General features: G+C 54.0%; 7 protein-coding genes across 7 annotated transcripts; 1 reads left to right on the top strand and 6 right to left on the bottom strand.

The window, feature by feature from the left end:
- Positions 1–29: 29 nt before the first annotated feature.
- DACRYDRAFT_112205 (uncharacterized protein) lies at positions 30–594 on the bottom strand (the record flags this gene model as incomplete). The annotated part of the gene is made up of 2 exons (XM_040769370.1): positions 30–170; positions 223–594. The coding sequence occupies 2 exons, from the start codon at positions 592–594 to the stop codon at positions 30–32; spliced, it is 513 nt and encodes a 170-aa protein (XP_040623763.1).
- A 329-nt stretch (positions 595–923) lies between these two features.
- DACRYDRAFT_91848 (uncharacterized protein) lies at positions 924–1,941 on the bottom strand (the record flags this gene model as incomplete). The annotated part of the gene is made up of 4 exons (XM_040777026.1): positions 924–1,017; positions 1,241–1,452; positions 1,503–1,799; positions 1,852–1,941. 4 exons carry the CDS (start codon positions 1,939–1,941, stop codon positions 924–926), a joined length of 693 nt encoding a protein of 230 aa, XP_040623762.1.
- A 619-nt stretch (positions 1,942–2,560) lies between these two features.
- Positions 2,561–3,974, bottom strand: DACRYDRAFT_85265 (alpha/beta-hydrolase). The gene is made up of 3 exons (XM_040776727.1): positions 3,756–3,974; positions 3,468–3,709; positions 2,561–3,423 (listed from the first exon to the last, which is right to left on the bottom strand). Exons 1-3 carry the CDS (start codon positions 3,874–3,876, stop codon positions 2,836–2,838), a joined length of 951 nt encoding a protein of 316 aa, XP_040623761.1. The 5' UTR covers positions 3,877–3,974; the 3' UTR covers positions 2,561–2,835.
- Positions 3,975–4,278: 304 nt separating this feature from the next.
- On the top strand, positions 4,279–6,562 carry DACRYDRAFT_102606 (uncharacterized protein; the record flags this gene model as incomplete). The annotated part of the gene is made up of 6 exons (XM_040767649.1): positions 4,279–4,556; positions 4,605–4,708; positions 4,752–5,139; positions 5,186–5,301; positions 5,346–5,956; positions 6,008–6,562. 6 exons carry the CDS (start codon positions 4,279–4,281, stop codon positions 6,305–6,307), a joined length of 1,797 nt encoding a protein of 598 aa, XP_040623760.1. The 3' UTR covers positions 6,308–6,562.
- Positions 6,563–6,669: 107 nt separating this feature from the next.
- Positions 6,670–7,993, bottom strand: DACRYDRAFT_85260 (uncharacterized protein; the record flags this gene model as incomplete). The annotated part of the gene is made up of 6 exons (XM_040776726.1): positions 7,962–7,993; positions 7,857–7,910; positions 7,750–7,811; positions 7,619–7,701; positions 7,539–7,572; positions 6,670–7,486 (listed from the first exon to the last, which is right to left on the bottom strand). Exon 6 carries the CDS (start codon positions 7,357–7,359, stop codon positions 6,670–6,672), a length of 690 nt encoding a protein of 229 aa, XP_040623759.1. The 5' UTR covers positions 7,360–7,486; positions 7,539–7,572; positions 7,619–7,701; positions 7,750–7,811; positions 7,857–7,910; positions 7,962–7,993.
- A 1,052-nt stretch (positions 7,994–9,045) lies between these two features.
- On the bottom strand, positions 9,046–11,174 carry DACRYDRAFT_102604 (uncharacterized protein). Its single transcript, XM_040767648.1, has 4 exons — positions 10,696–11,174; positions 9,712–10,649; positions 9,466–9,661; positions 9,046–9,413 (listed from the first exon to the last, which is right to left on the bottom strand). Exons 1-4 carry the CDS (start codon positions 11,153–11,155, stop codon positions 9,289–9,291), a joined length of 1,719 nt encoding a protein of 572 aa, XP_040623758.1. The 5' UTR covers positions 11,156–11,174; the 3' UTR covers positions 9,046–9,288.
- Positions 11,175–11,865: 691 nt separating this feature from the next.
- DACRYDRAFT_112200 (Aldo/keto reductase) lies at positions 11,866–13,071 on the bottom strand (the record flags this gene model as incomplete). The annotated part of the gene is made up of 5 exons (XM_040769369.1): positions 11,866–11,943; positions 11,988–12,677; positions 12,724–12,834; positions 12,885–12,908; positions 12,955–13,071. 5 exons carry the CDS (start codon positions 13,069–13,071, stop codon positions 11,866–11,868), a joined length of 1,020 nt encoding a protein of 339 aa, XP_040623757.1.
- Positions 13,072–13,208: the final 137 nt, after the last annotated feature.

The following is a 13,208-nucleotide window of genomic DNA, read 5'->3' as shown; positions in this document are numbered from 1 at the left end:
AGACTCTTGGCACTCTTAGGTGAGCAGACTTAGTCAGCCTGTGTTGCCCTAACATATCCCTGCTGAAGACAGAGATACTTGTGGTCCTTCTTGGCATGGTTCTGCTTCCTGGTCTTCTTCAGGGGAGCCATGCGAGGACCCGCAGCAGGGGCAGCAGTAACTGGGCTGATCTACAATTTTTGTTAGTGACTCAATGTGGCAAATTGAAGGTAAGAAGCACACCTCAGTCATGGGAACTCCAGTGCCTATAGACGCCTCCTCATCCATGAAAATGGCATCCTCCACACCATAGTCTGATGCCTCATACTCATCCTCATCTTCTTCCCCATCTCCGAGATCATGTGCAGTCCCCTCTTGAATGTGCATGGTGTTTGTGACAGGAACTCCTTTTTCAGTGCTGGCATTAGGGAGTCCTCCAACACTGGCAGATGCTTTGTCAGCAGCTGCAGAGCTGATGTTTGCTATCCCAGTGGCAGTGGCTGCAATGTCCCCCTCAGCCTTGTCCACTGCCATAAGCTTAAGAACATGAGCCCAGTTGAAGCAGCCACCTTGTGCTTCTCCATCATGGGCTGCTTCAGCAGGAGCAGAGGGCATATCAATTCAATGTTTGGATAAAGGAAAGGTGAGGGGACGGTGGCAGGAGAGAAAGATGGTGATAATAAAGAGCAGAGCGGTGCAATGCATGAGGCAGGGAAGGGAGCAGATTAGAGCCTGCAGTTCCATTTCTTCTTGTTACTTCTCTAACCTTATTGTCTCTTGCAGATATCAATTGTATAAACATTGTATTAATAACCCTAATACAATTACTAATGTAGGTGATGGTTGACTGTGTCACTGAGGAGGGTATATGCTGCTGAGACACATGTGATAATTGACTGCACCATGCCCATTCTGTGGAACCTCAACATATGTGCTGTCTCACCTCATGTGTGAAAAAGTGGTGAGGTGATGATTGCCTGTGTTGTCTGTGAGGAGATGGTCAATGAAAGGAGAAGAAGAAGTATATGACAAACAGGTCTGATCACCTGTTCAGGTGAGGTGATGATTGACTGTGTCATTTGTTAGGCGAGGCCTCAGGTGAGGTGATGATTGGCTGTGTTGTTTGTTAGGTGAGGCCTCAGAATCGGGGACATTTGAGCATAACTTGCTGATAACTCAAACATGCTGGAGTATGGTGGGAAGATGGGAGCAGGAGAAAGGGAGAGCAAGACAATAAGAAGAAGAGTGGGGATTGTAGGACTCATTCTTGTAGGTAGGGTGTGTAGTGCAGATCTGATTGGGGTGGTTGAGGACAATGACCTGGGTGTTGAAAGATGCAGCCCCCTTAGCAGGATCATTCTTGGAATCAGAAGCAATGTTCCCCCAACAGATATCCTTGACTGACATGTTCTTAACATTGAAGCTGACGGACACACTCAACAAGCTGCTCATGATGCATCTCAATGGACTTGACTTTGCTGGTGAGATTGGAAGGAGCAAAATTGATGATCATAATGGCCAACTGGTATGGTTCCAATACCACCAATCTTGTGCACATCCTGGAGGGGAAGACAGAGGGGCTTGTGAGATAGACAAACAGGGGGCTCAATTGCATCAATGGTGTCAAGCAGTGTCTTGCCCTTAATGACACCAGCCTTCATCTCCTTAGTCCAGCCCTTGTACCATGGCATGTTGGTGGATTCCTCAAGCATGTTATCACAGTGCCAGCTGGAGATGGGAATGAAGGGAACAGACTTGGGGTTGTAACCAACCTTCTTGATGAAGGTAGACGTCCACTTGATGATTACTCTGAAGTGAGACTTGGATCACCTGATGGTGTCCATCTTGTTCACAGTGACAATGAGTTGACACATCCTGAGAGAGAGTAGAGAGAGTAGAGGGAGAGAGGGCATGCTCGCAAGGTTGACCATCCTTAGAGATACCAGCTTTGAGCTCACCCATGCCAGCATCAATACTATTGGAGGGCTGATGATTGACTGTGCCCCCAACAAAGCCCACAAAGCCTGAGGTCACAAGGGCAATGGGAGGCTGCCCAGAACATTCCATAATGCAAATCCTGGTGATGCAGGAGGACCCTGTCACCAGGGAGCTCCATCCCAGACTGGAAAATGGCAAGGGAAAGAGATGGGAGGGGCAATCCATGAGCCCAAGCTAAGAGTCCCCAGGTGAGGAAGTGTTTGCTTAGATGCAAGTGAGCCAGTTCAGGGTGCCAGAGAAGAGCTCAGTCATCAAAGGTAGGGTGTGTGAGATTTCATGAAGAACTCTAGGAGAGAGCAGTGAAAAAGCCAGGGAAGAAGCATGAGAAAGCCTAGAGGAAGGAGAAAGTGAGGATAAAGTCATGAAAAACGAGGGAAAGGCATGAAAGGCATGGGAAAGGTGTGAGAATCCCGTGATGCACAGAGGAAATAGGGTTTTGTCCTATATTTACCATCATAGACCGTGGGAGTTGTTAGACAAAGCTTACAAAGCAGCAGAGGACGGATGAGTCAGCCGCAGGACGCGCAAACTCGGCTCCGGTTCGCGCCATCGAGCTATCGCTAACAATGAACGAATGAGGTGAAGATCTGACCATGCATATAATATTTTCCGGTGAAGCGAGTGCACATAGTCGAGGAAGTAGAACACCGTCTACCGGCGATATGACATAAATGATCCGTCCTGGCCATCCAGGCCGGCCCTATACACCCGAAACAAAGAGAGGGAAACGCTTGGAGAGTCATAGTGGGAATATTGTCAGGAGTATCGAATGAGCAAGAGCAAGTTAAACCCGGAACAGAAATATGAAACAGCGCCTGCGTGCCGGCGCGCTTCGCACATATCGGTTTAGACTAAAGGTCAAAGTCTGGCCTTTGCACTGTCGGCCATGCTGGCCGGCCTCGCCTGCGCGGACACGTGCAGGACCCAGGTGGCCACTTCCTGCATGACTGTCTCCTTAATGGGATGTGGTTCCTGCATGAGCTCGTGGAACCCGCCTTCGTATGGCGTAAACGTCTTGTTCTTCGCGCGGAGCTTGGTGAGCCAGGCGAGCGTGGCGGGCTGGGAGTTCACCTCGTCTGCTGTGCCGTGGAGGAGAAGGACGGGAATATTGACTGGGAAAGAGTGGAATTCTCGCAAACGGAGGGCGTCGACGGCGTCTAGCATACTGCGGAGGGAACGGATCGTTCCCCGCTTATGGACGAGCGGATCCTCGTTGTAGGACTTGACCACGTTGGGATCGCGGCTGATCCACTCGGAGCGGACGGCGACGGACACGGTGATGTTGGGGAGGAGGAAAGAGAGGGGAGTTAAAATCGTACGGAGGAGTTTAGACGGGGGGTGGGTGAGCTCTAGCAGCGGGGAGAGACCGACTACACCCGAGATCTTCGGTAGGGTGGCTGAGCGTGACTGGGGGGAGCAGAGGAAGTTGAGCACATTGAAACCTCCCTATGACTTTTCAGTTTCGTTCCTGACACAGGGGAAGGACGAACCATGGAGTGCCCGACGAGGAAGAGTTTCTTGCCAGGGACCCACTCAGCCGTGCGCCGGATAAACCACTCGAGATCCTCCATCTGGTCTTCTGTGGACGTCCGCGTCTGACCTGTACCTTTGTTCGTGCCGTCCCCCTCGCCCGTTCGACCAAACCCGCGTTGATCATATGTGTACACCGCTAGGCCCTGCTCTGCCCAAACGGGGAAGACGTGCTCGTAGCGGGCGATATGCTCGACGTACCCTGCCCGGCGTCAGATACGCGGGAAATGGGGGGAGGAGGGACGCACCATGCAAGAAAAGGATTGCGGCTTTTGCTTCGGAGACACCTTGGGGAGGCTCGTAGGTCCTTGTGTAGAACCTAATCTTGTCGTGCCCCAGCACCCAGTCTTCGTCGTACAGCGAGGCCATTGTTTAGTCCGCGGTATAATACCCAATCAGAAGAGAAGAGAAGAGAGAGGAGGATGGATACTATGAGGAAATGCTGTAGTCTTTTCAGTGACAACACCTATCGTTGATGGAAGGAAGAGGAAGGTGGTTGATAGAACAGAACAGGGGCATGCTGTTCCCTTATTAGGCTTGGCGCGCCATAAACCCCTTGATTAGGCACGACGGAAAGGGTCCAAGGGGATCGAACAAATATAGTAGATCACGTGCTCTAGTAACGACGGGAGCGGAGAGACGGGGACGGGGATGAGCTGGCTTACTACCCCCCCACAACTCTTCTTCTTTCCACCATCCTTTCACTCACACCAGATGCTTCATCTCTCTCCGCAAGGTCAGGTAGAGATGGTCGACTGGACCTACCTTCCCATGCCTGCTCACTTTCCCCGGGACTCCAAACACCCCGTCCCTACAACTTCTACTTTCTGTCATAGAAGGAAACTCGCAATATTCGCTCTTTCCTGCCTGCTGGTCGGCGGCTACATCTTCCGCGAGCACCTCAATTTCTTTCTCTCAACACCTTTCTTATTCTCGCACTGCCATCCTTCAAAAGACGACTGGACCAAGCTCTCCCCTGGTACTGTGAAGTGGTGGGACTGCGCCGGAGAGGGTGGGGCCGCTCCGGGCACAGACTGCGGGTGGATCATGTATGCTCCCTCTTTTTTTTGCGTATTGGATCTTGTTAACGGTCTTAGCGTCCCGACCGACTACTTTAACGCCTCTGCTGGTGTCACCCGGGTAGCTCTAGGTAGGGTCAAAGCCCGGAGGGAAAGGCAAGGGATCGTCCTCGTCAATCCTGGTACGTCCTCCGTCTCTCCGAAAATGTACCTAATCTCTCCTAGGCGGACCAGGCGGCTCGGGCAAACAGCTTGCCGTGCAGGGAGGGTCTTCACTCCAAGCTGCCGTCACAGGGGAGACATACGATATCGTAGGTTTTGACCCTCGCGGCATAGGCGAAACCCTCCCCCCTACCCAATGCTTTTCGTCCGCTGCACAGAGCGCCCTTCTAACAGTCAACACCGTTCTAGACAAGGAGTACGACGTCCCCAGAAATGCATCAGGAGAGAGGGAGACCTTTAAAAGGAAGATGATAGAGGCCGACGCCCTATATCGCACCCAGTATGCCCAGTGTGAGCGCATGGGCGATGCTGCGCGGTACATGGGCACCACCACGGTCGCTCGGGATGTGGACTTTATCACTAGGGTGTTGGAGGGCGAGGAAGCGCTGATGTGAGCTCTCTTGCGTTATCGGTGAAGGGTGCTGATCGGGTGATAGAAACTTCTGGGGAGCAAGCTACGGCACCATCCTCGGCCAGTACCTAGTAAACATGTTCCCTGACCGGGTTGGCCGAGTCGGAATAGACGGCGTTGTGGATGGTATCGCCTGGTCCAGTACGTGGCCCCTTTACCTCTCTGGCATGGCTAACCCTCAGCAGGTGAGCCAAACTTCAAATGGTACCGACCCTGGCTGTCCTCCACGGAAGATGCATACGATATATTCCTTTCCACCTGCTCCGCCGCTGGCTCGTGGAGCTGCCCGCTCACGCTCTGGAAGGGCGAAGAGCCGGCGTTCATTCGCCAACGGCTCGAGAGCTGGTTTGACGAGTTGTACGACCGCCCGCTCGTGGTTAACGACCTGGACAACCCGGGGTTCGTGACATCCGGCATGGCGAGAGGGTTCCTCTTCCAAACCCTGGCTGTGCCGAGTACCTGGCCAAAAGCTGCAGGCATCCTAGCCGCTGCTATGGCAGGGGAGGGCAAGCTCCTCCTCACTCAGAAAGGGTTTTATCCACCACCACAGGACATGTCCCGCCAAGCCGTCACGTGCAACGACGCGCTGCCGCTCACTCCCTCTACCGCACCTTCATACGATGAGGTACTGGACGAGTTGCTGGACGTGATGCATACGCAGACAAAGTTTGTTTGGAACGTGCTCACCTCCGAGCCGGACTCGGGCTGCCAGTACTGGCCCGTCAGCCCCCCGGAACGGTTTACTGGTCCGTGGAATCATACGCTGCGCAATCCCATCGTCATATTCAGCAACACCGTGCGTTCTCCCATTCTCTTTCCCAATTCCTGTATACTCACAGAATATCAGGCCGACCCAGCAACCCCGATCTCCTCAGCCAGGCTCGTCAGGGCCCGCCTAGGCTCATCCTCCGTCCTGGCACTGCAAAACGGTCCTGGACACTGTACGATCTCCCTTCCCTCTCTGTGCAACATCCGCCGGTCACGCGCCTTCTTCGAGTTCGGTAAGCTCCCCCAGGACGGGGAGGTGTGCGAGGTCACTGTGGGTCCTTTCCCAGAGGACCGCGCGGAGCTCGGGGAGGCAGAGATGGAGTCGGTGAGCTCGGCAATACGGCTCGGAGAGGTCCTCCACGCTGTTAGGAGAGCATAAGGCCTGGACCTTGCCCTGAAGAAGTGCGATACCCTGAACTACGGATACCAGTCGCGTGCGACACCTCCCATACCTTTATGGCCCTTCGAAACACGAATTTCCGATACCCGGAATCTTGAGTGCGGCGCGCTCTGATGCTATGATACCTACACCCAACGGTAGCTGTATTTTATACTGTCGATCCTAGGATACACGCTCCTTGTCATACGTAGATACCAAGGCACTGTGTGCCCTCGCCTCACCAATGGAAATATTTACCTGTATATTCTGCAAATTACTACTGGAACACGCGCCCTTCCCTCAACTAGCCCGCAAGAATGTAATTGGATTGCGCTGAACTCACACTACCCACAGCTAGCTGTTTAGGCCTGCTGGAAGGCAGACAGATCCGAGTCCATCATCAGCGCATGCAGTGTCTCAGCAGCTTCGAGTTTTGTCCTCTCATCCTCCGTATATTTTCCCAGCTGATGCTCGCTTCCCGGGAAAAGAGCCTCATCTAACTGGCATATCTCGTTCTCGTCCGGAATGACACCATCAGTGAAATACGCCCGAATCTTGTTAATAGTGCACAACGTCGGGACAGAGCTCGTCACATGTCCCGGCCCATTCTGTAGTAGGAGCGCTGCAGAGTCTCCGAGGAGCTCCTTGACTAGTCGAGCGCTGGCGATAGGCGTAACGGGATCGGCCGTATTGCTTAGCACTAGTGTCGGGTTCCGTAGAGTGTGGTTCCATGGCCCTGTGAATCGTTCAGGGGGAGTCACGGGCCAATAGTGACACTGGGCATCAGGCTCGGTTGTGAGGACGCTGAAGGCAAACCGGGTGACTTCCTTGGAGACTCCCAGGATCTCGTCAACGAGCTGTTCGTTCGTGGGTGGCACGTAGAGAGGAGGCTTGGGTGCGTCGTTGCACGAGACAGCTTGTCGTTCCAGGTCCGCAACTCGTGTTCCAGCGGCGTGAAGTAACAACAACGGGTGACCGTTGCCGTCTATGGCTTCCTTGAGTGCTGATCCTGCGGTGGGCCAGAGGAGAGGTTGTTGTAGCATTCGGAACATGAATGCTACCACAGAGAAGTCAGCCACGGCGCTGTACAGGGAAGAAGAGCGCCTCTCTTCTGGCCATTAGGAGGTGACAATACCCCAAGCTGTCCGGTGTGCAACAGTCAGAGGCCGCTCATACAGGCTGTCAAACAACGCCTCTATCCGATCTCGAATCAATTTGGGATCTTGGCTACCTTCTTCTGCGAGAGCGCAATCCTTCAGCCCTGCCTGAGGAAAGCTTGAGCACGTCCCGGGTGATTCTGGACGGGCAGACCTTAGTGCATTCTGTTGTGAACCAGTCGTACGCATCCTCGGTCGAGGACAACCACTGCCGGTAGGACTTGTACATCGGCTGATCTGTGTGGGTATGTTACACGTGCAAAGCAAGGAGGAATTCAGGCGTACTAGCCCACGCGACGCTGTCGACAATACCGTTGATGGCGACCTTTCCTACGCGGTCGGGGAACCTGTCTATCATTCAGCAACAACACCCGCTTCTGAACAGAACGTACATATTGACCAGATACTGTCCAATAATAGATCCATACGAGCCTCCGTAGTAATTGCTAGAGTATGTCCGTTTCAGCACCTTTCCAAATCACATCAATCGCACTCACATAAGCGCATCATCTCCCTCCAAGACACTCGTGACGAAAGCAATATCCCTCGCTACAGTCGTAGTGCCCATATGCCTTACCCGGCTTCCCATGCTCACCCCACACATCCGGTACTGAGTTTCCACTAGAGCGTCCATCTCCTCCTGCTGTCTAAGCAGGCTGAGACGAAGCTCGGCCTCGGGGATGGAAGACGAGTAGTCGAACCCCCGCGTGAGGACGGTATTGGACCTCAGGGCAGTATTTTGCCCGGCAGGCAGGCTTTGGGTATGCGGTCTGAGGACTGTCAGCTCTGCGCAATGCACAGGAGGAGTGCGTACTCAGAATCTCCGATACCACGCGGGTCATCATCTTCGGCACAGCTAATCTGTTGAAGGCAGCTGACGCACCAGCGCCGAAGATGACCATCCCCTTCCTAGGCGTCTTGCTAGCCCTCACCCTCCCCAGAGAGACCTTACTCATCCCTGCGAGAGGGTCGGTCCAGTCCGTAGGCACCCTGCACACCCATAGCTCGTATAAGCCTATGCAAATCGTGGAACGTGTCAGAAGAGACGTACACGACGAATCCACTTACCCCAAACATCGCCAGCTGAAGATCTGACCAGCTCTGCGTCTGTACCTCCTCTGAGGTTTGTAGTGTCGTTTGCCTCGCTTGCAAGAGCAGGTGCGGCAATGAGCTGAAGACCGGGGATCAACCGGTATAAAATGCCCAGCAGGAGGCAGCCAGCTAGCGCTCGCAGGGCCAATTTTTGGCAAGTCCGTAGGTTATCGGCACGCTGGTTGAGGACAGGCGACTCTGGGTGACCCATTATAGTATATTATATAACAGTTAACAGTTGTCCAAGGGCGCAGCGACTGACGAAGCGACTGGCGGACACAGGCAGATGTTCATCCCGGTCGACAGCCTATATATCCATGGATAAGAATCAGTCTCCACAACAAAAGATGTTCGGGAATCAATTCATTCCCAATTATCAACTCTAGACCAGTCCACAACCTTTTTAATACACGACGCCGCGCAGGGAGAGAGGATGCATGATGTATTCAAGCTACAATTTACCGGACCTTTTCCCCTCCTCTGCCCCCCAAGCTAGTAAAGTAAAGGTACAAGTCCACACCAAACATCAAACGTTGTTGAAAAGAGCGTGGGAGCGTGCTCATGACCCGCAAGGGGGGGGGATAAACAAGATATACGCTAGACTCTGGGAGGGAGAGGAAAACAAAATATGGCTACAAGTCGGTGTGTCAACCGGTTTGGGATACGGCCCACGCCGTCTCTTCTACTCCTTACCGCACTGCGGCAGGCAGACAACTGTCGCTGTTGGGGAGATCAAGGCTGCGCTGGCGGAGGGGCGGGCGCATCCAAGGGGATCTGCAATCGGGCGTGAATAGCACGCGCTACTGCCTCTCCATCAAGAGGGATCTCGTTGCCCTGGAACCCGTCTACGTAGTTCGCTGACCAGAGCTATCAGTGCTGCCCATCATTATGGAATAGGGAGGGACTTACTCTGCGCCGGGACGCTACTCCCCGTTACGTAGGTGTCGTTCCACCACCCATAGTGGGTCATCCCCAGGGCCGAAGCCGTCCATTGATAGTCGAACGCCCAGCCTTGCGGCATGAAGAACTCCATTACTGTGGTGCGAGGCGTAGGTTTCATCCAAAGCAGGGAGGTAAGGCCGTTCCCATGCACACCACACATAATCTGTACGGAATCAGCATCATCCACAGAGGTATGAGAGAGAAGAGACGTACAGTCGTCCTTCCCGCTAGGCGAATCTGCTCATCACGCGTCAACTTATCCATATTGACCACGTTAACCTCATAGCCATGCTCCTGGCTCAACCTCTCAAGGGCAGCCACAAACCTCTCGTGGTCTTGCTCGATAAGCATCCTCCTGCCCCAGGTCTGGCGGGAGACGTAGGTGATCACGGGTTTGTCTTCCTGCTCTTCATGAACTGGCGCTGGCTGGCCAGGGGCAGGAGGTGGCGAGTGCGGGTGAAGGAAAGGATTGAGGTCACCCCCTGCGAAACGGACGACGTTGGACCTGATAGGCGCCCACCAGTTGCGTACTGTCTCGTGGACAAATGCGAGTGCAGCCATGCGTTGTCTGGGAAGCCAACCCTCGCCGCGAATTGCTGCGCTCCGGTCGGAATAGACAACCCGATCAAAAAGGAAGGCCTTGCCCGTTTCGGCCATATCTGCTACGTCTTGCTGGAAAAGGAGCTGTGTAGAGGGGAAGGAAGCGAATAGTACGTATTGATTCATGGATGCGTAATCGCGCCACTTGTCGGCAGGAACGTGCGGGAAGAGCCAGCGACGTGGGGCAGGCAGACGCGTCTGCCCGAGAGGGGTAATACTCGGGTCGAGCGAGGAGTAGGTTCGCCAGAGACCGAACATCAGCTCGGCGCTGAAGTGGTAGTAGTGCGCGATGAACTGAGGCGGGTCATTCGTCCACCAGGACGTGCCGTGTAGCCGCACCGCGGAATCGCCGAAAAGTTGGTATGCCCGAGAGGGGGAAATGATCACCATATCCTTGTCCGTCGGCTCGCGCATGGCGACCTCCTCCGGCGAATTGTAGATCCCAAAGCCCGAGCCAGTTATTAGGTTGCGGGCGGGGAAGGATTCGGGGTCGAGGGAGACGATGTATGCTGTGCCATTGAGGAAGTAGAGGTTCTCAAAGATGGTGAATCCTGGGTGATGTCAGCACAATCCTAGCATCTCAAACGCGGGACTTACCCGGAGCATGGCTGAGCACGTTGCTCGGTGTGATCCTTTTATTGGGAAAGTACTCCCTCACAGCGGCAGCATACGGTTCCCTCTTAGGTCCAAACATCGTAAGCAGATCGTTCTGCTCGACCTTCTGCCTCGGTAGGTCATCATCATCCCCCAATTCGCTCGCCTCCTGTGCAGCCTCGTCGATCAGCTCCTCCATATCCGGTATACCATCCCAGTCCAGTTCTACACCCTCCAAGCCATCCTCTGCTCCTGGTGCTCCTGGGTGGGCACCCTTGGCGGGGCGAGGCGATGGTGAGGGATGAGAGTGTGCCACGTCGGCGATGGGAAGAGGGAGGTAGGCGCGATACTCTGATAAGTGGCTGGTGACGTCCGGTTGTATGACAAGGAGGAGAACGACGATGAAGGAGAGAAGGAGTACGAGTTCGCGCCTTGTTGGCGGATAGAGGAGGGAGCGGGCCATGCTCCGCGAGGAGAGGGAAGGGTGGGAAGAGGAGGGGAGGGGGAGCCGCTGTGGGACTGGGGCGTATTGAGCTATGGTGGGCAAGTGAAGGTGTCGCGGTTAGATTGAGGGAAAGTGGCGTGAGTTGTGAGTAAATGGGATGCGGTTGGTGAATCTTTCTATAACTCTTATTGTTAGTAATTATAGAATGAAGGAATAGAAAAGAAATAGAAGAGAATTGTTAAAAGTTGAGATGGTCGTGGTCGAGGAGTAAAGAGTTAAAGAGTAATGTCTGCCCAATTTCCTTTTCCCTGTCTGTAACACCTTCACGGAACCATTATTCACCGTCAAGGCCACGTGCGTCTACTCATCCCATGGGTCGCATTCCATCCGGAACCGAATTCTCTTGTACGGGTTACATGACTCCATTTCCGTACATGCACTAATGTTGTTATCGAAGACGTTCAGACTTCAGACGTGTTTGACGCTGTCACCATCAACAATGATGCCCTAATACTAGTGCTGGCCTTGAACCGCTGCAGAGAGACCGTGCAGGGTCTCCATCATTGTCTGGATGGCATCTTGATCAGAAGACGTTCTAATAAAAGACGCTGGCCTAACATCTATTCCGTATCGTTACCTTTGTTCCACCTATATCAAGTCAACCTCGCCAGCGGTTTCGGCACATACCTATCCGCAGTCATTCACAACCCCAGTGAATAACAAAAGACTCACGGTTCCTCCAAGCACTCCCTCTCCTCCTCCGTAAGTTGCATGTCGCCCAGTATCGCCTCATCCAGGCGTTGTTCCTGCTTCAGTCAGCCACCGGAACACCGTATCACCATTGGCTCACAGAAGAGATCCCTACTACAGGGCTAACAATTCTCCCCGAAAGCCAAGCGAGCGCGACGCATCCCATCGCGCACCCCCTGGCTCTTGCAACCCCCTCCACGCGCCTAATGATCTCCCTATCCTGCTCCGTCGTCTCAAAGCTCGTGAACGATGCCCCACTAGTCAACTTTGTCCTCTCCGTCTCTTCCCCCAAGGGCCTCGCCAACAGTCCACTCGCCAGCGGTCCCCAGGGGATCAAGCCGATCCCCTTATAGCGGCAGTAAGCGTTCACCTCCCTCTCGTCCTCCCTCGTCAACAAGCTCCAATTACTCTGCATACTCACGAATCCTGTCCATCCCCTGCTTTCCGCCACCTGCTGGTACGCCTGCAACTGCCAAGCGAGCATCGTACATGCTCCTAGGTAGCGCACTTTCCCAGCAACGACAAGATCGTGCAGCGCCTCCATCGTCTCCTCAGCAGGGGTAGCAGGATCGTACCGATGAATCTGGAGCAAGTCGATAGAATCCGTCTCGAGCCGCGCAAGTGAGTCAGACACGGCGTTGAATATCGCTGCACGGGAAAGCCCGTGTTGGTTCACGTAGTCTCGCGTAGCCATCAGTGCCCGGGCTGCGGGGGGTTGGACTGAGGGGACCGCAGCGACGAGCCGGTGACATTTCGTCAGGATGAGCACTTTAGATCGGGGGATATCGTACTACCCTTCGTCAGCTGCGAGGGACAGATTAGGAGGAAAGACGCACTGTCTTGAGGAACTTGGCTATTACTCGCTCTGATTCCCCTTGGGAGTAGACGTTTGCAGTATCGAATGTGTTCACACCCCTATCCCAGGCCATCTTGATAATCGGTAATGCCTATTCTCCCCGCATAATCAGCCTTCGCTCAAATAAGAGAGACGACGTACCTCATCGGCGTTCTTCACCCATGCCTGCCCCACCATTCAGCAAAATGAGAAGAGGGAGGGAGGGACATACAAGCCATTCCGGACTGCCGAATGCCATCATCCCCAGGATAGGCCATGAGACGCGCAGCCCGCTGTTTCCTAACCGGTGGTAGGTCACCTTTGGTTTATCGTTCTCATCCTGATCCATTCTGCCCCCGAAGGAGTGGTCGAATAGCGGGATTGTTGTACAGTGAGGGCGCGGTGAGAGACAGAGTTGTAGGAGTTCCGAGCTCACCGAGTACGAACAGTGTGCACGAGAGAGATCCGATGCCAAAGATATCTTCT

The sequence above is a fragment of the Dacryopinax primogenitus genome (assembly GCF_000292625.1).
Source record: "Dacryopinax primogenitus strain DJM-731 SS1 chromosome Unknown DACRYscaffold_25, whole genome shotgun sequence".
Lineage (NCBI taxonomy): Eukaryota > Fungi > Basidiomycota > Dacrymycetes > Dacrymycetales > Dacrymycetaceae > Dacryopinax > Dacryopinax primogenitus.
Note: the sequence above shows the minus strand (reverse complement) of the source record. Positions and strands in the feature narration are given on the sequence as shown.